The sequence below is a fragment of the Geotrypetes seraphini genome, chromosome 2 (genome assembly GCF_902459505.1).
Source record: "Geotrypetes seraphini chromosome 2, aGeoSer1.1, whole genome shotgun sequence".
Taxonomy (NCBI): domain Eukaryota; kingdom Metazoa; phylum Chordata; class Amphibia; order Gymnophiona; family Dermophiidae; genus Geotrypetes; species Geotrypetes seraphini.
Window position 1 is genome coordinate 105,894,565 of NC_047085.1, and position 23,673 is coordinate 105,918,237.

The following is a 23,673-nucleotide window of genomic DNA, read 5'->3' on the forward strand; positions in this document are numbered from 1 at the left end:
TTTGTGTCTTTTAAGCATTGCTTCAGGGCTGTGACACCAATGCTCCAGACTATCAATTCGCAGAGTAAAACTTTGCAGTCCTGTTCTTAATCTTTTGTAAACCGCACTGAATCCTATCTGAAATTTGCGGTATAGAAGAAAAATGTATAGTATAGTATAGTGGTTGGTCCAGGAATCCAAATTTTCTTTGTTTGATTTAACTCTATATCTCCTGGATTGAAACCGTGTGTAGACTCTACCTGTGATTCCTATTTTTTTCCATTGTTTGTAGTAGGATGTTATGTTCTACCAGGTCGAATGCTGCAGTGAGATCAAGTTATATGACTAGCATTTTTTTTGCCTTTACTTAGATGTTGCCTGACTGTGTCTAGTAGAGAACCTAGTAGTGTCTCTGTGTTGTAGTTGGCCCTGAAGCCTGATTGTGAGTGAGACGCTATATTTTTACCAGAGATCATTTTATAATTGGACAAGTAGTATTGTAGAAAGTTAGATTTTGAAGTGCTTGAGTGCCATCTATCAGATTGTCATCTGTACCCCTGAGGCAGGCTTTAATTTCAAAGCCGAAACATGTACCGTGTCGGGTCTACAAGGGTCTGCAAAATAGATTGGCTAATACACACACATGTTTGGTATTTGAATGATTGATTGTACTCGATAAACTCTACTTTATCTCAGGTTGATGTGTATACACTTTCTCTTTTGTGACTTCGTGTACAATACCACTTTATTCCGGAGCCAGTGGGTCATTTCAATCTACCCGCCAAGACTTTGTAGGAAGCCTCAAATTTCAGAAACTTAAACCCCTCCCCTTCATACCTCATCACTGTCACTGGTTCTATAAACATCAATCTGTCTTCCTACAAGCTAAACTATAGGAGCTTGCCTTTTCTGCTTGTGTTTTATTTTGTGTAATTTCTGTCTTTGCGTTCATGGTTTTCACTCGTGCTGTGGAGATTCCCTGTAGATACAGCTCTGTCTGTGGGAGATCGCAGACCTTTGGGAAAAGTCTGCTTCTGGAGGGTTCCCTGCTTGTCAGTAAGCCCTCTGGACAGCCTGCATATTAGATTGGGGCTCAGGGACTATTCCCTTGGGAGCTAGCTTACCCCAGGTTCGTCCACTAATGGGTCAAGTGCAGGCAGCGTGGTTTGTAGAGGCGCGCCCGGGATCGGAGCCAGACTGCGTTCATCTGCCAGGTGTGCTGCACATCTTGTTTGAGGGTGATGGCCATGGAAGTCAGAAGATTCAAAGTTCAGATTTCCAGCAAGTTGAGGCAGAGGATCTCCCTGTGAGCTGTTTTCAGCTTCTTCTGCAGTGTTTCCCTGTCAGCACATGTTTCTGTTAATACCAGCTAACAGCTTGAATCAGAGATTTTGGGGGGGGGGTCTTTTGAAAGGGGTTTTTAGGTGGTTCCCCCAAAAATCCTAAAATCTCTGTTTTGGAAGGTTCCCTGTTATGTTTTTTTTAATTAATATTTGTTACATCAATAACAAAAATCAGGAAAAGCAAGAAGAATACAATTCAAAAGAAACAAATTCAAATTCAAAATAAGACTTATGCCAAGTCCACTTTAACAAGAGCCACTCAGTACAATCTAAAGTTCAATAAAAATTATAAAGAAAACAATTTACAATCATCCTTGACATAAATGACCAAATCCATTATGTCCTTAACTTTCTTCAACAACTAGATTAGTATCTGAAACTTTCAGTGTAACCTTATCAATCAAGAAATTCTCCAATTGCGATGGATCTACAAAAACAAATTTATCAGCTTTATAGTTTGCAAAACATTTGCAAGGAAATTTTAAGAAAAAAGTAGCTCCCACATGCTATTTTTAGTTAAAATAAGCCCTCAGTGGGCATCTTGGATATTTCCAGATTTGATTTTAAAGTTATTTTTATACTTGCCAGCTTCTACCTTCCACTCCCATACAGGACATATATAAAGCAGCTACTTGCTCCTCCATTCATACCTTCACATCCCACTACTGTTTGGAGTATCATTCCAGATGGGATATGACCAAGCAGTTCTACAAAATTTATTCTCAACTTAAATGCCAACTTACCTCCAACCCTTTCGGTTTCGCTGGGTTCATGGGTAGTTGTCAATAACCCTCTTCTCAGAGGCATGACCCTGGCAGCTTGGGAGTCCCATATGTGAGAATATAATGCTTGCTTGTCCTCTGAGAATGCAGAGTTACTCACCTGTAACAGGAATTCTCTGAGGACAGCAGATATATATTTTCACAACCCTCCCACCTCCCCTAGTTGGCTTCTTAGCTGTATTACTGAACTGAATGTCCCGCAAACCAACGGGTGGGAAGGCACCAGGATACACGCGGTAGTTTTAAAGTGACAGTACAATTTTTGACAGCGCCAGGTTCCATGGATGACTTCACCTACATGTGGGAGTATATGCCTGTTGTCCTCGGAGAGCACCTGCTACAGGTGAGTAACTATGCTTTATTAAACAAGTAAATAGAAAGTGTAATATATTACTTTTACAAAGTAATTCAGGCAACATTTCTGGTTATGTATGTTACAAGCTAAAGTAACCTTAGGGCAGTGGCTCTTAAACCTCTCCTGGAAGATCCCCAGCCAGTCAGGTTTTCAAGATATCTCTAATGAATATGCTTGAGGCAGATTTGCATAAAATGGAGGTGAATGGCATGCAAATCTGCCTGAAGCATATTCATTAGGGATATCTTGAAAACCCAACTGGCTGGGGGTCCCCCAGGACAGGGTCCCTTTTATCAAGCTGCTGTAGCGAGTGCCATGTGGCAAATGCACTGAAGCCCATTCAAACCCTATGGGCTTCGGTTCATTTACTGCACCAGCCCATGCTATTTGGCTTGATAAGAGGCCTTTATTTACTAGGGGTGTGCATTTGTTAATATGCATTCAGTTTTAATAGTGTACCTTAAATTTAGTGCACGCTAAATTGATCTAGTTTGTACTAATCAACTTGGAGTACCTTAATATGTGGTAAATCAATTTAGCAAGCACTGAAAATTCCCCATTAAAACGAATGTATGAAATATAACCAACAGACTACTGTACCTATAAATATGGAAAACTTCATTGAAAAACAAAAACTATTCAAAGTTCTCTTGTCTGTACACATCTTTAACATTGACTCTGAGCTCAATGACCTTTAATAAACGCTGCATTAATAGCATGACACCACACACATGAAATGAGTGTTTTTAATGTGCTTTTATAAATAACGGACCTTAAAGCAAATCATTATTTTTTCTAAATTATTGAGAATTATTGTTCTCCAGTAATGGTTCTGTAATTAATTGTAAAAAATTATTGTTCTCCAGTAATGGTTCAAGAAGATTACCACAGTCAAAATCCTTACCATAATGCAGTTCATGCTGCTGATGTGACTCAGGCCATGTACTGTTATTTGAGAGAGCATAAGGTAAGACGCATTGTTGAAATATCATTTTTAAGTAAAATGAATGGCTCTGGGAATTAGCATAGGGCTATGTTTTACTTCTTGGTTACAGGTTAAGTGTGACTTATCACTATCTCACAGCTATTTGATTTCTTTTGTGAAATGGCATGATGGATGTCTTCCAGTTTCCAGTAGCCAGGAGTCCATATCGCTTAAAAAAAAATTATATATATATTATATTATATATATTATAAATTATATATATATTATATTATATATATATTATATATATATATATATATAAAATATACCATTACAGATAAATACAAATTGATATCTTTGTTAACATTAAAAAAAATCTTTATGTGAAAGAGCTTGCACTGCAACTCCTTGCACTATGCTCGCTTTATAGATAAACGGAATGTTTTGACATTGAAAGATGTCCATATTTCTCAAGCACTCAAGTCTTCAGAAAAATTTCATTAAAATTTTTTTTTTAAATCTTTATTCATTTTTCAAACTTACAATAAGTGCATCAACAATTACAATCATTTGAACTTAGATAAAACACTTAGAGGGGTATAAGAACATAAGAATTGCCACTGCTGAGTCAGACCAGTGGTCCATCATGCCCAGCAGTCCGCTCACACGGCGGCCCTCTGGTCTAAGACCAGCATCCTAACTGAGACTAGCCCTACCAGCGCACGTTCTTGTTCAACAGAAACTTGTCTAACTTTGTCTTGAATCCTTGGAGGGTGTAATAATCGAAAGGAACGTCTAAGTCCATTTACGTCCATCTCGCAAATCGTCCAAAATTAAAAGAGCCCAAGACACATTTTCGAAAAATATGTCCAACTTTTTTTTACTTTCGAAAATCGTCTAATTATACATTCTGCCGATCTGATCGTCCAAGCCACTAAATCGCCGATCTTTATACCACATTTCCGTCCAACCTTCCGTCCAAGTCCAAAACGCCTAGAACAAGCTCTGTTGGATGTGAGAGGGGTCTGCAAAGTGATGGCCTGCACACCCAGACATGCCACCTAAATAGTGGGGTTCCTTACAGGGCACTGCTGTGAACTTTACAAAAAGGGTGCCATGGCTTCTCCTCACTACATCTCCCTTATAGGTGACGGTGAGCCCCCTAAACCACCTCCAGAATTCCCTAGAACCACTTATCTACCACCCCAATAGCCCTTATGGCTGCAAGAGCCATTTATATGCCAGTACAAAAGGGTTGTGGGGGTGTATAGGGCAGTGCACATGTTTCAGTATCAGTACAGTGATTACAGGGGCTTATGGACATGGGTCCTCCTCTCTATGGGTCCCTAACCCACCCCCAAGATGACTTAAGCTGCCTCTGGGCTGGACGACTAGGCTTTCCTATGCAGGGCGGCCAGGTGGTGATAGTCTGGAGACTGAAATTTAAAGTTGTGAATAAAATTTTTATGGGGGTGGTAGGGGTTGGTGATCACTGGGGTAGTGTGTGGGGGTCTGTGTTATGTGTTTTCAGTGCTTATCTGGTGAGTTTAGGTGAGTTTTTGTGACTTAGACCATGTTTTGCATGGTCTAAGTCACAACATCCAAGTTCCGTCTAGGCTCTGTTGTTAAACTTAGGTTATACATGCTGTATGACTAAGTCTAAACCGGCCCACGTCCCGCCCAACTCCCGCCCTCGACACGCCTCCCGAAACACCCCGTTTAGCTTTGGACGTTGAGCGGCACTATGAAGGCCTAAGTCGTTTAGAAATACGTCCAAAACCCGGTTTTATTATCGGCGCTTGGACATTTTTGAGAAATGTTCGTCCAAGTGCCGACTTAGGCTGGTTTTTGGACGTTTTTCTCTTTCGATTATGAGCCCCTTAATATTCAGCAATAAATCAAATTATAAAGTTTATCTCCCTCCCCCCCAACCCTTTCATATTATGTATTAAACACATATACCGTTTAATAAATACTTTCCTACTTTCCTTACCATTGATAAAAGATCATAAAATGAAAAAATAATGTCAAACCATATTGAACAATTATATAGATATGTCACTCGTTGTTTGAGTATATCAAGATATTTCCTAAGTGCCTTTTAAAACTTTTTTTTGAACTTTTTCATATGTCTAAATAGAATTTCAATTCATTTAATGTTATTATATGTATGGACTTTCGGACTGCATCCGGGCACTTTGCTACCGGTTGCTATACTCTTCATAAGTCCAATCTTTATTAAATTAGTTATGTAATTAGTTTAAAACGAATAAAGATTGGACTTATGAAGAGTATAGCAACCGGTAGCAAAGTGCCCGGATGCAGTCCGAAGGTCCATACATATAATAACATTAAATAAATTGAAATACTATTTAGACATAAGAAAAAGTTCTAAAAAAAAGTTTTAAAAGGCACTTAGGAATAAACTATATTGAAAGCATGTTTTCAAGTCAATTTTATTTCATCTTTATGAGTAGTGTAATATATTGCCAATTACTTGCAAAATGTAAATATGTATTTTGGGAAAATTATACTGAATTAATTTAGAAGCATAATATAAAAGACATCAGCCAGAAGGCTAACCAGTTTGTTCCTGGTATAATGCCATAGATCTGTGCACTCCTTTAACATCTTTACAACTAGGGATTCTTATGTTCATCCAATTCTTTCTCCTTCACCCATCTTTACAGAAGCAATATTTGCTAATATTGCTTCTAATACAATGTGCCTGAACCTGCAAGTTGCTTCAGAAGGATGTCGCACATCTTTTGATTCCGCCTCCTTCCAAGAGTTATGTGCCTGCTCGCTCAAGTTTTCACTTCTGCAAGCAAGTTGAGAAGGTGTCTTCCTTCTCTGCGTTTTTAAAATTATTTTCAGGGATTTTTCACATGCAAAGTTTGAGGTATAGTTACAAAGACATAGGGCTCCTTTTATGAAGGTGCACTAGCGTTTTTAGCGCACACAGGATATTACCGTGTGCTACACGGCTAGAACTAATGCCAGCTCAATGCTGGCATTAAGATCTAGCACGCAGGGCAATTCAGCACACGCTATGCTGCGCGTTAATGCCTTAACACAGCTTATTAAAAGGAGCCCGTAGTGGCAAAGTGGCAAAGTTCAGTTGTGGATTAGGAATTAGTTATCGGATAGAAAACAGAGGGTAGGGTTAAATGGTCATTTTTCTCAATGGAGGAGAGTAAACAGTGGAGTGCTGCAGGGATTTGTACTGGGACCTGTGCTATTTAACTTATTTATTAAAGATCTGGAAATTGGAACGACAAGTGAGGTGATTAAATTTGCAGATGACACTAAACTGTTCAAAGTTGTTAAAACGCATGCGGATTGTGAAAAATTGTAGGCAGATCTTAGGAAATTGGAAATCTGGGCGTCCAAGTGGCAGATGAAATTTAATGTGGATAAATGCAAAGTGATGTATATTGTGAAGAACAACCCAAATCACAGTTACCAGATGCTAAGGTCCACCTTGGGGGTTAGCGACCAAGAAAAGGATCTGGGTGTCGTCTTAGACAATGCGATGAAACCTTCCGCTCAATGTGCGGCGGCAGCCAAAAAAGCAAACAGGATGCTAGGAATTATTTAAAAAGGGATGGTTAACAAGACTTACCCCCTCTTTTACAAAACTGCAATAGCAGTTTCTAGTGCGGGGAGCCACGCTGAATGGCCCGCGCTGTTCCCAACATTCATAGGAACTCATTAAGTGTCAGGAGCAGCAAGGGCCATCCAGCGTGGCTTCCCACGCTAGAAACTGCTATCGCAGTTTCATAAAAGGAAGCCTAAGAATGTTATAATGCCCCTGTATTGCTCCTTGGTGCAACCTTATTTAGAGTATTGTGTTCAATTCTGGTCTCCTTATCTCAAGAAAGATATAGCGGCACTAGAAAAGGTTCAAAGAAGAGTGACCAAGATGAAAGATGATAAAGGGGATGGAACTCCTCTCATATGAGGAAACCCTAGAAAGGTTAGGGCTCTTCAGCTTGGAAAAGAGACAATTGAGGGGAGATATGATTGAAGTCTACAAAATCCTGAGTGGAGTAGAACGGGTACAAGTGGATCGATTTTTTTTTTTTTTTACTCCGTCAAAAATTACAAAGACTAGGGGGACACTCGAAGTTACAGGGAAATATTTTTAAAGTTAATAGGAGGAAATATTTTTTTCACTTGGAGAATAGTTAAGCTCTGGAACGCATTGCCAAAGGTTGTTGCAAGAGTGGATAGCATAGCTGGTTTTAAGAAATGTTTGGAGAATTTCCTGGAGGAAAAGTCCATAGTCTGTTATTGAGAAAGACATGGGGAAACCCCTGCTTGCCCTGGATTGGTAGCATGGTTTTTTGCCATATGAAGCAGAACTGAGGCTTTTTCTCCACTTCTTTTTCTTTTATGTTTTGATGTTTTGTCCACTTGTGTTAGAGTGACTGCAATGTGTGTTTTGGTGAGGCCTTTCAGTGGTGTTGAGTCCCCTGTCAGTTCCATATATGGTATTGATTAAAGTAACAAGAAGTATTTACAGACCCTGGTCCTTAGGTGAGTGTGTAGCATGGATTATCCCAGGACAAGCAGGCAGTATATTCTCTCATGGGTGACTTCAACCACGGAGCCCCGATGCGGACAGCTTCACAAGCAGACTTGCTTGAAGAACTTTTAAAAATATTTACGACTGCCGCACCATGCATGCGCAAGTGCCTTCCCGCCCAACGTAGGGTGCGCTTCTCCTCAGTTCTAAGTTTTCCGCGGAACTGAGAAGCCCTCATTTCAAGGCTCTGTGCAAGAATTAGTTCTACTCGTGCCTTTTCTCACCGTGGCTCGTGTATTTTCTCATTTACATGGTCGTGACAAAAAACGCTGCTAACAACCGAAGCAAATGAGTTGTTAGCAGCGTTTTTTGTTACGAGTTTCCACATAATAGCTTTCCACATATTCACTATCATAGGACTTTTCAGGGACCCCTGAAGAAGACTATCTTATCAAAACATAGACCGTGTTGGGTCCTACGCTTTCAGCGGACTAGGTACTTTAGGATTTTTCATGTGGATTATTTTACTTTTATGTGGATTGCTTTATTTTACCTTTGGAACTTTGACCTTTTTAATAAAGTCCATTTCAGGAACATCGTCTATCCACAGTGTTCTCTTTGCTTCTCCTGGATTTTTTTCTCTGGACTTTTTGGGGTCAATTTTCTTTGGTTTTGTCTTATTCGCCTTCTAAGAAACAGCAAAAGCGGCAACGTAAACCTCAGGCTCCTGCTGTGCCCAAGTCCACTCAGCCTTTTTGACCATCTAACACAGAGCATAACATCAATCTTTCTGCCTCTGTCTTCCCCTCTTCCAATCAGAGGTCATCTCCATCATTTTTGTCAACGATGGGAACTGATTACAACCGACCTCTGGGTCTCACCATAATTAGGCAGGGTTACTCTCTTCAATTACTTCAGATTCCACCAGATCTCCCTCTCAGAGAGTGTCCTTCCAATCCGTCGCAACTCACCCTTCTTCTTCAGGAAGCTCAAGCTCTGCTTCGTCTTCGTGCCATCGAAGAAGTTTTTCTGGAACAGCAGAGCAAGGGGTTTTACTCCCGTCACTTCCTTGTTCCGAAGACGACGGGAGATCTATGACCTATTTTGGACCTCAGAGCTCTCAACAAATTTCTTGCCAGAAAAATTTCAGATGCTGTCTCTGGCATCCTTGTATTCCCTTCTGGATCACAATGATGGTTATGCTCTCTGGATCTCAAAGAGGCTTACACTCGCATCCCCATTCATCCAGCCTTTCGCAAGTTTCTCAGATTTCGGGTGGGAAATTATCATTTTCAATACAGAGTGCTACCTTTCAGCCTGGCATCATCCCCCAGAGTTTTCACCAAGTGCCTCGTGGTAGTAGCAGCAGCTCTGCACAGCTATGGTCTTCAGGTTTTCCCATACCTGGACGACTGGCTCATCAAAGATTCTACATCTCAGGGGGTTATTGTAGCGACCCAATGGCCTATTTGGTTCCTCCGAAGTTTGGGGTTCAAAGTAAACTTTCCCAAATCCCAGCTACAACCAGCTCAAACTCTACAGTTTAATGGAGCAGTACTGGACACTGTGCAACTCAGAGCATTCCTTCCTCAACAACGTCAGGATACTCTCATTCAACTTTGCCACAAATGTTGCCCCTCACTTTGCTCTCAGCGACACATATGATGGTTCTGCTAGGTCATATGGCCTCTACAGTTCACGTGACTCCTTTTGCCAGACTTCACTTCAGAATTCCTCAGTGGACTCTGGCTTCTCAAAGGGCGCAGGCTTCCGATTCTCTCTCTCAGCACATTACACTGACTCCTTCATTCAAACAGTCTCTCCACTGGTGGATGCTTTCTTCCAATATCTCCAGAAGTTTACTGTTTCAAACGCCACCTCATCAGAAGGTCCTCAGGACATATTCCACGACCTACGCTTGGGGGGCTTATCTTGATGGTCTCCATACTCAAGGGCATTGGTCCATCACAGATCGTCAGTGTCACATAAATCTGTTGAAACTCAAGAGCGATTTTCAATGTTCTCAAAGCTTTTCAGCATCTTCATGATCACATAGTCCTCATTCGTACAGACAATCAAGTAGTCATGTACTATGTCAACAAGCAGGGAGGAATAGGATCTCTTCCTCCGCAAAGGTTGGGAATTGGGCGATTTTTTTTCACAACACCTTTCTGAAAGTGGTCTACATTCAAGGAGAGAAAAACTTTCTGGTGGACAAACTGAGTCATCTTCTAGAACCTCACGAATGGACACTCAATTCATCGCCTCTACATCACATTTTTTTCTCAGTGGGGAACCCCTCAAATCTATCTCTTTGCATCTCCCACAACAACAAGCTGCCTCAGTTTTGCTCCAGGATCTACTCTCCTCATCGCCTGGAGGCAGATGCTTTTCTCCTGGAATGGACAAACCAATTCCTGTATGCGTTTCCTCCATGCCCTCTAATTCTCAAGACACTCATCAAACTCAAACAAGAACATGCCACTATGATTCTCATAGCTCCTCAGTGGCCCAGACAACCATGGTTCTCCCTTTTACTTCAACTCAGCAGCAGGGAGCCACTAATTCTACCAGTTTTTCAATCTCTGTTTACACAGAGTCAGGGTTCTCTCCATCCCAACCTACAGTCTCTGCACCTGACAGCTTGGTACCTTTCAACATAACTAACAATCTACAGTTCTCTCAATCTGTTCAGGACATTTTAGAGGTTTCTAGGCACTAGGCAATGTTACAACCAGAAATGGACTAGGTTTTCTGCTTGGTGTGCTCTTCATTACAAGGAGCCTCAGTCTACCTCCTTGTCTTTAGTTCTGGATTACCTGCTTCATTTATCACAATCAGGCTTCAAATCAAGCTCTATTAGAGCCCATCTCAGTGCAATTGCTGTTTTCCATCAGCCGTTGGAAGGGAAATCTTTATCTGCTCATCCTGTGGTTTCCAGATTTGTGAAAGGACTTTTCAATGTCAAACCACCTCTCAAACCGCCTCCAGTGGTTTGGGATCTTAATGTGGTTCTTGCTAAATTGATGAAGCCTCCATAACGCTCATCTGAAATATCTCACTTGGAAAGTGTTTTTTCTCATTGCTCTCATGTCTGCTCACAGAGTCAGTGAGCTACAAGCTTTAGTAGCGGACCCACCTTTAACAGTATTCTATCACGACAAGGTGGTCCTCCGCATTCATCCAAAATTCTTACCAAAAGTTGTTTCAGTATTTTATCTCAATCAATCCATTGTACTTCCTGTGTTTTTTTCCAAGGCCTCATTCTCACCCAGGAGAAACAACTCTTCATACTCTGGACTGCAAGCGTGCTTTGGCTTTCTACTTACAAAGGACTAATCAGAGATCTTCTTCTCAACTTTTTGTCTCCTTCGATCCAAACAAGTTTCAAAGAGAACCATCTCCAACTGGTTGGCTGCTTGCATCTCTTTCTGCTATGCTCAGGCTTGACTGCATCTAGAGCAGGGGTCTCAAAGTCCCTCCTTGAGGGCCGTAATCCAATCGGGTTTTCAGGATTTCCCCAATGAATATGTATGAGATCTATGTGCATGCACTGCTTTCAATGCATATTCATTGGGTAAATCCTGAAAACCCGACTGGATTGCGGCCCTCAAGGAGGGACTTTGAGATCCATGATCTAGAGGGTCGAGTCTCAGCCCATAAAGTTAAAGCCATGGCAGCATGTGTAGCTTTCCTTAGATCCAGTCCTATTGAGAAAATCTGCAAAGCTGCCACATGGTCCTCGGTTCATACCTTCACCTCTCATTATTGTCTGGATTCTTTTTTCGGTCAGGATGGTCACTTTGGTCAGGCAGTATTACAAAATTTATTCTCCTGAATTGAAAACACTCCCACCATCCCATTCTGGTTAGCTTGGAGGTCACCCATATGTGAGAATATGTTGCCTTCTTGTCTTAGGATAAAGCACAGTTACTTACCATAACAGGTGTTATCCAGGGACAACAGGAAGATATTCTCACAACCCACCCACCTCCCCTGGTTACCTTCTTAGCTAGCTATCTGAACTGAGGAGACGTGCGCCCTACGTCGGGCGGGAAGGCATGCGCGATGCGGCAGTCGCAAACTTTCTAAAAGTTCTTCAAGCAAGTCTGTTTGTGAAGCTGTCCGCATTGGGGCGCCATGGTTGACGTCACCTGTATGTGAGAATATCTGCCTGCTGTCCCTGGATAACACCTGTTACAGTAAGTAACTGCTATATTGCTACTCTTTGGGTTTTGGCTAGGTACCAGTGACCTGAATTGTCCACTGTGAGAATAGGCTATTTGATGGAATATTGATCTGACTCAGTAAGGCTATTCTTATGTTCTTATGTCAGTACCAAGCAAAATGGTAGAGACTATTGTAAAGAACAAAATGACAGAATATATATATAAGTTCAGTTTTCTGCTCATTTATTTTTAGTATTGTTTTATAATTGTGTATGTATTTTGTGAACCACTTAGATTCTAAGCAGGGTATACGTTTTTAATTTAAATAAATAAAAATAAAATAAATGTGCGGTAGTGGTTAAGAAAGTAAATAGAATGTTAGGAATTATCAGGAATTGAATGGAAAACAAACATGAAAATGTTTTAATGCCCTTGTATCGCTCTATGGTATAACTAATGTGACCATATGTCCTGTTTTGAACGGGACCGTCCTGTTTGTAGATCCCCTGTTCCGTTGTTCCTATGCACAGCTTCGGGACGCCAAAATTTCCCGTTTTCAGAGAGAGCAACCCGAAGCTGTGTGTGGGGACAACAGGACAGGCGATCCCGGAGCCTGGGCTCTCTCCCTGCTTCGCTACCGCGGTACAGGGCCAGGCAAGGCGAGTGCAGCGACTGTACAATGGCCAGCCCAGAAGCCTTCTTCCCGATGTCAATTCTGACGTTGGAGAGGAAGTTCCAGGCCAGGCAGGCAGCGATTGGCTGGCCCGTAACTTGCTCTACGATGTCAGAATTGACGTCGGGGGAAGGCTTCTGGGCCGGCTGTTGTGCAGTCGCTGCACTCGCCTTGCCTGGCCCTTTTGCAATTAGTACCTTACTGAAAATTCCCCCCCCCCCCGCAAAAGTGTTAGATGGAGGTGAGAAAATTTAAATTATTTTTTGTTTTTGTGTAGTGTTAATCCTAAATATAAATGTTGTAGCTTATTCTTTATTTCCCAAGGAGAATGTCATTAATGTACTGATTTATTTTTTTTTTTTTTTTAACAGCTTGCAAAGACTTTTACTCAATGGGATGTCCTAGTAGGTTTGATTGCAGCTGCTACGCATGATTTGGATCATCCAGGTGTTAATCAGCTGTTCCTTATTAAAACAAACCATTACTTAGCATCTTTATATAATGTAAGTGGGGTCAATTTATCATAGCTTTTCTCTAGTTTGAGTGTAAAGACAAGGTTACATGTAAATGATAAGGGGTAGCCCAATGACTGAGGTGACTGCCACACAGAAGATCCCTATTTTGTCACTAAATTAAGTCTTCTGCTCCCAGGTTGGCTAAGGCTGGGATATTGCTAATCCAGGGCATCCTTGATCCTGGAGGGCTACAGCCCAGATGGGTTTTCAGGATTTCCCCGAACAGTATGCCTGAGATCTGTTTGCATACAGTAGAGGCAGCGCTTGCAAATACATCTCATGCATATTCATTGGGGAAATCCTGAAAACTTAAACTGGGTTGTGGTCCTCAGTTCCACAGTTGTCCACCCCTCTATTAATTCATGCTCCTTAGTTAAGGGTGGTCAGATTCAGGACTCATCATTGCAGGATTACAAAAGCCATGGTGCCATGGCCCAGCCTGTCACTACTAAGACTAATAGCTAGCGTTACTAACATACACTACTATATCAGTGTGCACAAACACTGTTAATATGCTGTTTTACCGCAGATCTCATTTTATGCAAGAGGACATAGTTACTACAATTGCATTAATAGCATTCGTATATTAGTAATTCTAGCTAGGATTATCTCCCCTGCCCTTCTTTCCTCTAGGGTACACATATTCAGGTCTTTAAGTTTCTTCTCATATCTTTGGCACAAACTCCAGGGAGTAGCCTAATTCTTAATTCAGTGGCCTGTGAACGAGAGGAACGTGGAATGGTTATAAAACCTGGGAATATGATGGAAAATATGTAGGTAATAGTGAATAAAGGCTCCAGAGTTCTACATCCAAACTTTGAGGTGGGAAGTAGAAAGAAGCAGGAAGAAGCTGCTGAACTGAAGGGGAAAATAAAGATTCTCCAATCAGCAAGCATAATTATCTGGGGATTTTTTTCCCCAGTTAGTAGAAAAGGATATATCGATAAGTTTAAGAAGATTTGGGGACCATTAACAGATTTTTGTAATGATTGATATAATTTTTCACATAATAAGATACTTGATAAAGGAGGGGAGGGGGGGTAGGTTTATTCTCTTTATCAGAAAATATAAATAAATTATCATAATAGTTGTTATATTGTGTGCAACTAACAAAATAAGGGGAGGGAAAGGGATTCATAATTGAATAATAGTTGATAAAATTATTAAATTTTATATGATGTCTAAAATTATAGTAAGGATTATATAAGATATGTTGTATGTACAATATGTTATAGAGATATCAAGTGTATACTTAAGGTAATTGTATGAATCTTTATGACACTATTGTTGTTATATGAAAAAATCAATAAAAAATGTTAAATCAAAAACCAATTAGTAGACTGATATTTTCTAATGCATTATTGGTAATCAGTTGAATAAAAGTTTAAAATGTTTTCTTTATAAAATTGTTGAACTCGTTTGTGTGCCTTAGTATCATTTATTGTTGATTGCAGAATACCTCAGTATTGGAAAATCACCACTGGAGGTCAGCAGTGGGCTTGTTGAGAGAGTCTGGTTTATTTGCACATCTGCCACTACAAGACAGGTATGTCAATGCTGTATAGAGAATTGATGAGCTGAAGGCAAATGCAGGTTGGAATGCACTGGCGCATTAGCAGAAGTGAGGTATTTGATCTGGCACTGTTCTGCTGCTGTTTGATTGCTCTAAGGAAATTAGATGACTAATTTTTTACATTATGAAGTGAAAGTAAGATTGAAAGTGATTCTATTCTGAATTAAAAATTAAGCACTTATACAGCCAACACTGTGTGTTGGAATAAAAAACAAACACTTTTTACTGCCACTAATGTCAGTAAACTGCCAAACTTGTCGTTTTTTAAAATTTGGTTGAGATTTGGGGCCTGCCATGGACAGTTTATAAATCGTGAAAATGAGTAGTGAAATTCATCCGCTGTCTGGACAACTGTAACAGTTAACATCATATGCAGAAGCCCAAAAAACCCACCTAACTACCACCCCCAAACTGTCCCACCTTAACTCCCCCCCCCAGCAATTAGCTGAACTCCCCCATACACACACAAACTGTATCACTTTGCAACTGCCATCTCCTCTCTTCAGCTATCACTCAACAGTTATAAGGTATGAGTGACATTGCTGAAGGGTTAGAAGGAAAAGTGTGCCTTTTTGCAGATGATACCAAGATTTGTAACAGAGTAGACACCGAAGAGGGAGTGGAAAATATGAAAAAGGATCTGCAAAAGTTAGAGGAATGGTCTAATGCCTGGCAACTAAAATTCAATGCAAAGAAATGCAGAGTAATGCATTTGGGGATTAATAATAGGAAGGAACCGTATATGCTGGGAGGAGAGAAGCTGATATGCACGGACGGGGAGAGAGACCTTGGGGTTATAGTGTCCGAAGATCTAAAGGTGAAAAAACAGTGTGACAAGGCAGTGGCTGCTGCCAGAAGGATGCTGGGCTGTATAAAGAGAGGCGTAGTCAGTAGAAGGAAGAAGGTGTTGATGCCCCTGTACAGGTCATTGGTGAGGCCCCACTTGGAGTATTGTGTTCAGTTTTGGAGACCGTATCTGGCGAAAGACGTAAGAAGACTTGAGGCGGTCCAGAGGAGGGCGACGAAAATGATAGGAGGCTTGCGCCAGAAGATGTATGAGGAGAGACTGGAAGCCCTGAATATGTATACCCTAGAAGACAGGGGAGATATGATTCAGACGTTCAAATACTTGAAGGGTATTAACGTAGACCAAAATCTTTTCCAGAGAAAGGAAAATTGTAAAACCAGAGGACATAATTTGAGGTTGAGGGGTGGTAGATTCAGGGGCAATGTTAAGAAATTCTACTTTACGGAGAGGGTAGTGGATGCCTGGAATGCGCACCCGAGAGAGGTGGTGGAGAGTAAAACTGTGACTGAGTTCAAAGAAGCGTGGGATGAACACAGAAGATTTAGAATCAGAAAATAATATTAAATATTGAACTGGGCCAGTTACTGGGCAGACTTGCACGGTCTGTGTCTGTGTATGGCCGTTTGGTGGAGGATGGGCAGGGGAGGGCTTCAATGGCTGGGAGGGTGTAAATGGGCTGGAGTAAGTCTTAACAGAGATTTCGGCAGTTGGAACCCAAGCACAGTACCGGGTAAAGCTTTGGATTCTTGCCCAGAAATAGCTAAGAAGAAAAAATAAAAAAATAAAAAAATTTAAATTGAATCAGGTTGGGCAGACTGGATGGACCATTCGGGTCTTTATCTGCCGTCATCTACTATGCAGTGACCACACATACACACACAATTTCCTAACTATGATGTACTGCATATTAAGGTATTCAAATAATATAGTTGGTTTTTTGTTGTTTTTTTTTTTGTTATTTCTGTCAAACCTGACTGAGTGTAGTGCCCAGTTCAAATACCACCGCAGCTCCTTGTAATATTGGGCAAGTTTTTTAACCCTCCATTGTTTCAGGTACAAATTTGCTTTCGTTAAGTGTCCATGTCTCGCAACCATATGTCGCGATTGGTAACACAATGACAGTGATCAGTCTTTGTTTGGTGGTGACTGAGACATCCTTGCACTTCTTTTTTTTTTTTTTTTTAATAAATTCTTTATTCATTTTTACAACTTACAACAAGTTCATCAAGAAATAACATTTTAACTTGGAAATATCACTTGATTTTCTATCATAATCAGCTTAGATTAATGCAATTTAACCCCCCTCCCTCCCACCCCTACCATAACATATGCAATCACATATATCATATAATATATTATTTTCTACTAATCTAAATATTTAATAAAAGATCAGACCCCCCCTCATTTGCAATTGTATTATTAAGGGAAAAATGTTATCTATACATTACAATAATCTACTAATGGCCCCCAAACATCCTGAAATTTACTAAAATTCCGTTTCTGTGTGGCTAATGTTCTTTCCATTTTATATATATGACACAGAATTCCACCAGAAACTGTAGTTCAATCTACTCCAATTTTTCCAATTAAATGTAATTTGTTGTATGGCAACTCCTGTCATAATAAGTAAAAGCTTATTATTTTTTTGAAGAAATTTGACTCTTCACTCTCATTGACATGCCAAATAATATAGTATCATATGATAAAGCCACCGGATTTTCTAACAAAATTTATTTGGCCCCATATTGATTTCCAAAAAGCCAAAATGAATGGACAATAGAATAATAGATGATCTAAAGTCCCTGCTTCGAGATGACAATGCCAACATCTATTAGACTTACAGCTATCTAATTTTTGTAAATGAACAGGGGTCCAGAATGCTCTATGTAACAAAAAAAAAAACAAGTTTGTCTCATAGATGCAGATACTGTACATCTCATCCTCCAAGACCAAATTCGTGGCCATTGAGACGCAGTAATTTGATGCTTAATCTCAATGCTCCAAATGTCCCGAAGACCAGTTTTTGGTTTTTTATTCATAAATCCAGATATCAATTTATACCACGGTGCAGCCTGGTATCCCAGGAAGTCCACCTGAAAGCATAAGAACTCCAAACTATATTGATTATTAAGATTTTTCTATTCAGGGAACCCCGCTTGAATGGCCTGCTTCAGTTGCAACCATCTAAAACTTTGTGATTTACTAAGATCAAATTTATGTTGTAACTAGTCAAGCAGCTTACCATTAGATATAACATCGTCTAGAATATGTTTACCTGCCATCACCCAATACTTCCAGATGATCTTAATCCGCCAATTTGAATCTTGGAGTTGAGCCATATAGTTTGATTTGTTGATTTATGTATTGGAATAGGTGTTAAATTATTCACATGTCTTAAAGTTTTTCCATGTATCTCCAAAAAATATTCTGTTTTCTTTATATATCCTAGGCATTTTGATACTAATAACATGGCTTAATCGCAAATGAAACATGAGTCGCCATTCTAACCACAACCAATCTGGGATATTTTCGATGGGCTCTGGGAGGACCCAATACATACCCTGGCGCATAATATAGGATTGATGATACCTATAAAAATTGGCTTTTGTAAAGACACTAAAGCAATTCTAGCAATTTTACCCAGCTAAATAAATTTTGTAAGAATACTATTTAATTTTTTATAAAAAGAAACTCAAGGTACAGCTATACGATGGGAGGAATATTATTAAATAAGAGTACCCAAGAAAGAGACTTGGGAGTAATGGTGGACATGACAATGAAGCCGACGGCACAGTGCGCAGCGGCTGCTAAGAGAGCGAATAGAATGCTAGGTATAATAAAGAAGGGTATTACAACCAGGACGAAAGAAGTCATCCTGCCATTATATTCGGCGATGGTGCGCCCGTATCTGGAATACTGCGTCCAATATTGGTCACCGTACCTCAAGAAGGATATGGCGTTAAGCGAGAGGGTTCAGAGGAGAGCGATGCGTCTGATAAAAGGGATGGAAAACCTTTCATAAGCTGAGAGATTGGAGAAAACTGGGTCTCTTTTCCCTGGAGAAGAGGAGACTTAGAAGGGATATGATAGAGACTTATAAGATCATGAGGGGCATAGAGAGAGTAGAGAGGGACAGATTCTTCAAACTTTCAAAAAATAAAAGAACAAGAGGGCATTTGGAAAAGTTGAAAGGGGACAGATTCAAAACAAATGCTAGGAAGTTCTTCTTTACCCAGTGTGTGGTGGACACCTAGAATGCGCTTCCAGAGGACATAATAGGGCAGAGTACGGTATTGGGGTTTAAGAAAGGATTGGACAATTTCCTGCTGGAAAGGGGGATAGAAGGGTATAAATAGAGAATCACTGCACAGGTCCTGGACCTGTTGGGCCGCCGCGTGAGCGGGCTGCTGGGCACGATGAACCCCCAGGTCTGACCCAGCAGAGGCATTGCTTATGTTCTTATGACCCCTGAAAAAAAACTGGTATCATACCCATTTGATAACAAACCACAGACAAAATTATCATTTTAATAGTTTGGACTCTCCCCCACCAAGACAGATGTAAAGGATTCCATTGCTCACACATTTCTGTTACCTTCTGTAATAAAAAAAACTTTTATTCACTTTCATTGTTTCTTCCAGCGTATTTTTTATCCAAATGCCTAAATATTTTATTCATCCTCTTTCCATAGAAAGGGAAATGAATCAAACAAACCTTTTGTACAATGCACATTAAGTGGAAGAACTTCTGATTTACTCCAATTTATCTTATATCCTGAGAATTTTCCAAATTTCTCTATCAATTCAAGTAAGCATGGAATGGTTGTTTCAGGATTTCTCAAATGAAGCAGTATATCATCTGCATAAGCAGAGACCATGTATTCCCGTTCTGAATAAGGAATACCCTGTATCTCCTTCACTTGTTGAATAGCTAATAACAAGGGTTCTAATACAATATCAAAAAGTAAAGGAGACAAGGGACAGCCTTGTCTAACCCCCCTCTGTAAACTAAAACATTCCAAAAAATTATTATTAATATACATTATCCCAGGACAAGCAGGCAGCATATTCTTGACTGATGGGTGACGGCACCGACGGAGTCCCGGTATGGACAATTTTAGAGTGATTGCACTCTAAGAACTTTAGAAAGTTCTAGCTAGGCCGCACCGTGCATGAGTGCCTTCCCGCCCGACAGAGGCGCGCGGTCCCCAGTTTCTTAGTTTCTGCAGAGCTAAGAAGACGCGTGTTTCCAACGGCTGTTGGACTCTCTTTTTTGCCTTCCCGCTCGTGTAATTTTTCTCGTGAATTTATTCACTTTTTCTTCTTTTGTTATTTTCTTTAAAAAAACAAACAAACAAAAACAAAAGTCTATTTTTCGACTTTTTTCAGTCGGCCCCGGCGGGGCCTGTTGGCACCATCGAAGCCTCGGGCTTCGATTTTGCTACTGCCGTTTTTCCTTTCATGCCCCCTTCTCCGGGTTTTAAGAAGTGTCAGTGGTGTGCACGCCCTATTTCTTTATCCGACCCGCACAAGTGGTGCCTTCAGTGTTTGGGTCCGGACCATAGGGCAGAAACGTGCACCCGCTGTGGTTCTCTTCAAAAGAGAACTTTGAAGACCCTCCAAATTCAACAGCGGATTCTTTTCGGTACCGCTATGGAAGTTCCACCGGCGTCGACTCCAGCGACTTCCTCCAAATCGGCACCGGTGGTTTCGACACCGCAAGAGGTCTCTTCGGTGTCGCACCCTTCAGGTAAGCCGGCTAAGAAGCCATCCCCTTCTGTTCTCGGCCCGCCAGTCGAACAAGCAGTGAGCCAAGTCCTGCAGACTGCGCGCCGGCCCCGCAAACGCTCCGCTCCCATAGAAGTCACTGCCTCTTCATCGGCATCGACTTCGCCTGAGCGTCGAGCGGCACCGCAGGTACCGAGCAAGAAAATAGCGGTACCGGTGCCATCGGGACCGTCTCTGGATGAGCGTATAGCATCCATCCTTCAGGTCCAGCTTAAGGAGCAATTACAACACCTGCTCCCGGCTCTGCTAACTCCGCACCTTCAGTCCATTTTCGCTCAATGGGGCACTCCTCAAGTGGACCATTTTGCAGCTCCCCACAACCATCAGCTGCCCCTGTTTTGCTCCAGACTCTACTCTCCTCACCGTCTGGCGCCCGATGCATTTCTCCTGGATTGGACCAGTCTCTTCCTATATGCATTTCCCCCTCTACCGCTCATGCTGCGGACATTGTTCAAGCTCAAGAGGGAACGAGCCACCATGATTCTCATCGCTCCACAGTGGCCCAGGCAACATTGGTTCTCCCTTCCGCTTCAACTCAGTTCCAGGGAACCCATACCTCTTCCACTGTTTCCTTCTCTGCTTACTCAGCATCAACAGTCCCTTCTGCATCCCAACCTGCAGTCTCTGCACCTGACAGCTTGGTTTCTCTCGGGCTGACTTCGGCTCATTCTCTCCTTTCTCAGCCTGTCCGTTCTATCATTGATGCTTCCAGGAAACCGGCCACTCTTCAGTGTCCGGTTTTCTTCCTGGTGCCTCTTACATCACCATAATCCCATGTCTCTAGCAGTGGGACTGGTGGACTATCTTCTTTCCTTGTCTGACTCTGGCCTTAAATCTACTTCTATCAGAGTTCATCTTAGTGCCATTGCTGCTTTTCATGAGCCGGTTCATGGAAAACCCCTCTCGGCTCATCCTTTAGTTTCTAGATTTATGAGGGGCCTTTTCAATGTGAAACCACCTCTCAAGCCCCCTCCTGTGGTTTGGGATCTCAATGTGGTTCTTTCCGCTTTAATGAAGCCTCCTTTTGAACCTTTGGCCACATCACATTTCAAATTTCTCACTTGGAAAGTGGTCTTCCTCATAGCTCTCACTTCTGCCAGGAGGGTCAGTGAGTTGCATGCACTAGTGGCTGATCCACCTTTCACTGTTTTTCACCATGATAAGGTGGTTCTACATACACATCCAAAATTTCTCCCTAAGGTTTTGTCTGACTTTCATCTTAATCAGTCCATCGTCCTACCTGTTTTGTTTTTTTTTCCAAAGCCTCATTCTCATCCAGGTGAACAGGCTTTGCATACCTTGGACTGTAAACGTGCTCTGGCTTACTATCTTGAACGCACCAAACCTCACAGATCATCTCCTCAACTGTTTTTGTCATTTGATCCTAACAAGTTGGGTCATCCTGTATCTAAACGCACCCTATCCAATTGGCTTGCTGCTTGCGTTTCATTTTGTTATGCTCAGTCGGGCCTGACACTGGAAGGTTCTGTAACGGGCCACAAGGTTAGAGCTATGGCAGCGTCTGTAGCTTTCCTCCGTTCAACTTCCATTGAGGAAATCTGCAAGGCTGCTACTTGGTCCTCAGTTCATACTTTCACATCGCATTATTGTCTGATGCATTCTCCAGACGGAATGGACACTTCGGCCAATCTGTTTTACAAAATTTGTTTTCTTAATGGCCAACCTTCCCTCCATCCCTCTTTTTGTTAGCTTGGAGGTCACCCATCAGTCAAGAATATGCTGCCTGCTTGTCCTGGGATAAAGCACAGTTACTTACCGTAACAGGTGTTATCCAGGGACAGCAGGCAGATATTCTTGCGTCCCACCCACCTCCCCGGGTTGGCTTCTTAGCTGGCTTATCTTAACTGGGGACCGCGCGCCTCTGTCGGGCGGAAAGGCACTCGCGCACGCGCGGTGCGGCCTAGCTAGAACTTTCTAAAGTTCTTAGAGTGCAATCACTCTAAAATTGTCCTTACCGGGGCTCCGTCGGTGCTGTCACCCATCAGTCAAGAATATCTGCCTGCTGTCCCTGGATAACACCTGTTACGGTAAGTAACTGTGCTATCTAGCAGCAGGGGAGCTATATAAAGTTTGAATCATTTGTATACATCCTGAACCTATACCAAACCACTCCATGGCTTGATACATGAAGGTCCATTCTTGATCAAAGGCCTTCTCTGCATCCAAGGATACAGAAAAGGCCGGATCTTTCATGGCTTTTGTTACATATAACATATGAAAAGCCAACCTGGTATTGTTAAAAGAATATCTCTGAGCAACAAACCCTGTTTGGTGCATACCAATAATATAAGGGAGAGCCTTGGTTAAGCATAAAGCCAAAAGTTTAGCCAAAAGTTTTCCACGTACATTACTTAAAGAAATAGGCCTGTAATTTGAAACCAATGTGGGATTTTTATTTGGCTTTGGCAAAACTATAGTTAAAGATTCTGCCATAGTGCCTGTATTGCAACCTTTATTCAGTTGAGCCTAATATAAATTTAACAGATATGGCAATAGGGTATTTTGAAATGTTTTATAAAACTCTACCGTGAAACCATCACCACCTGAAGCGGATCCTACTCTAAGGGATTTCAACGCTGTTTGTAATTTGTTTAATGATATAGGCTTCAATAAACTTCCTTTTATGTGTTTAGGAATATTAGGTCCCTCTAATAATTTTAAAAACTCTAAACCATCTTTTTCTTTGTCTAAATAAGGCTCAGAAGAATAAAGAGCTTTAAAAATTTTTAAAATTGTTTTAAAATAGGTCCAGCTTGAGAATAAGTATCACCTTTCTCATCTTTAATTGCAATTATTTTTGTCTTCCTTTTTTTTTTTTTTTTGCTTTAAGATAATTCACCAATAATCTTCCCGCCTTATTTGAGTTTCCATAATATAAATCTTGTTGAGAAAATAAATCTTTCCTTACCAATTTAGAAGAAATCTCATTATATTTACATTTAGCTTTTAAAAGAGCTTGTAACGTAGAGTGTTCCCATTTGTCAATCAATTTTGGCTAAGACCTTAATTTCTTGTTCAAAATTGGAAAATTGTCTTTTGACCTGTTTCCTAATATATGCCGAAAATGAAATAATTTGTCCTCTCATGGTTGCCTTAAAAGCATCCCATAAGATTTCCATAGAGATTTCTTCTGTGGTATTAAGTTGGAAATATTCATTCATTTTTAATTGAAAATCTTCACAAAATTTTGGATCCGCAAGCAATGTATTATC

General features: G+C 41.0%; 1 protein-coding gene across 6 annotated transcripts in view; it reads left to right on the forward strand.

The window, feature by feature from the left end:
• Nucleotides 1-23,673, forward strand: part of PDE7A (phosphodiesterase 7A) — a 168,307-nt gene that overhangs the window by 110,875 nt on the left and 33,759 nt on the right. For all 6 annotated transcript variants that reach the window (XM_033934510.1, XM_033934511.1, XM_033934514.1 and 3 more), the window contains 3 exons: nucleotides 3,326-3,426; nucleotides 13,129-13,260; nucleotides 14,727-14,818. In XM_033934510.1, the coding sequence (XP_033790401.1) occupies nucleotides 3,326-3,426; nucleotides 13,129-13,260; nucleotides 14,727-14,818 (325 nt within the window). The remainder of the gene's footprint in view (nucleotides 1-3,325; nucleotides 3,427-13,128; nucleotides 13,261-14,726; nucleotides 14,819-23,673) is intronic.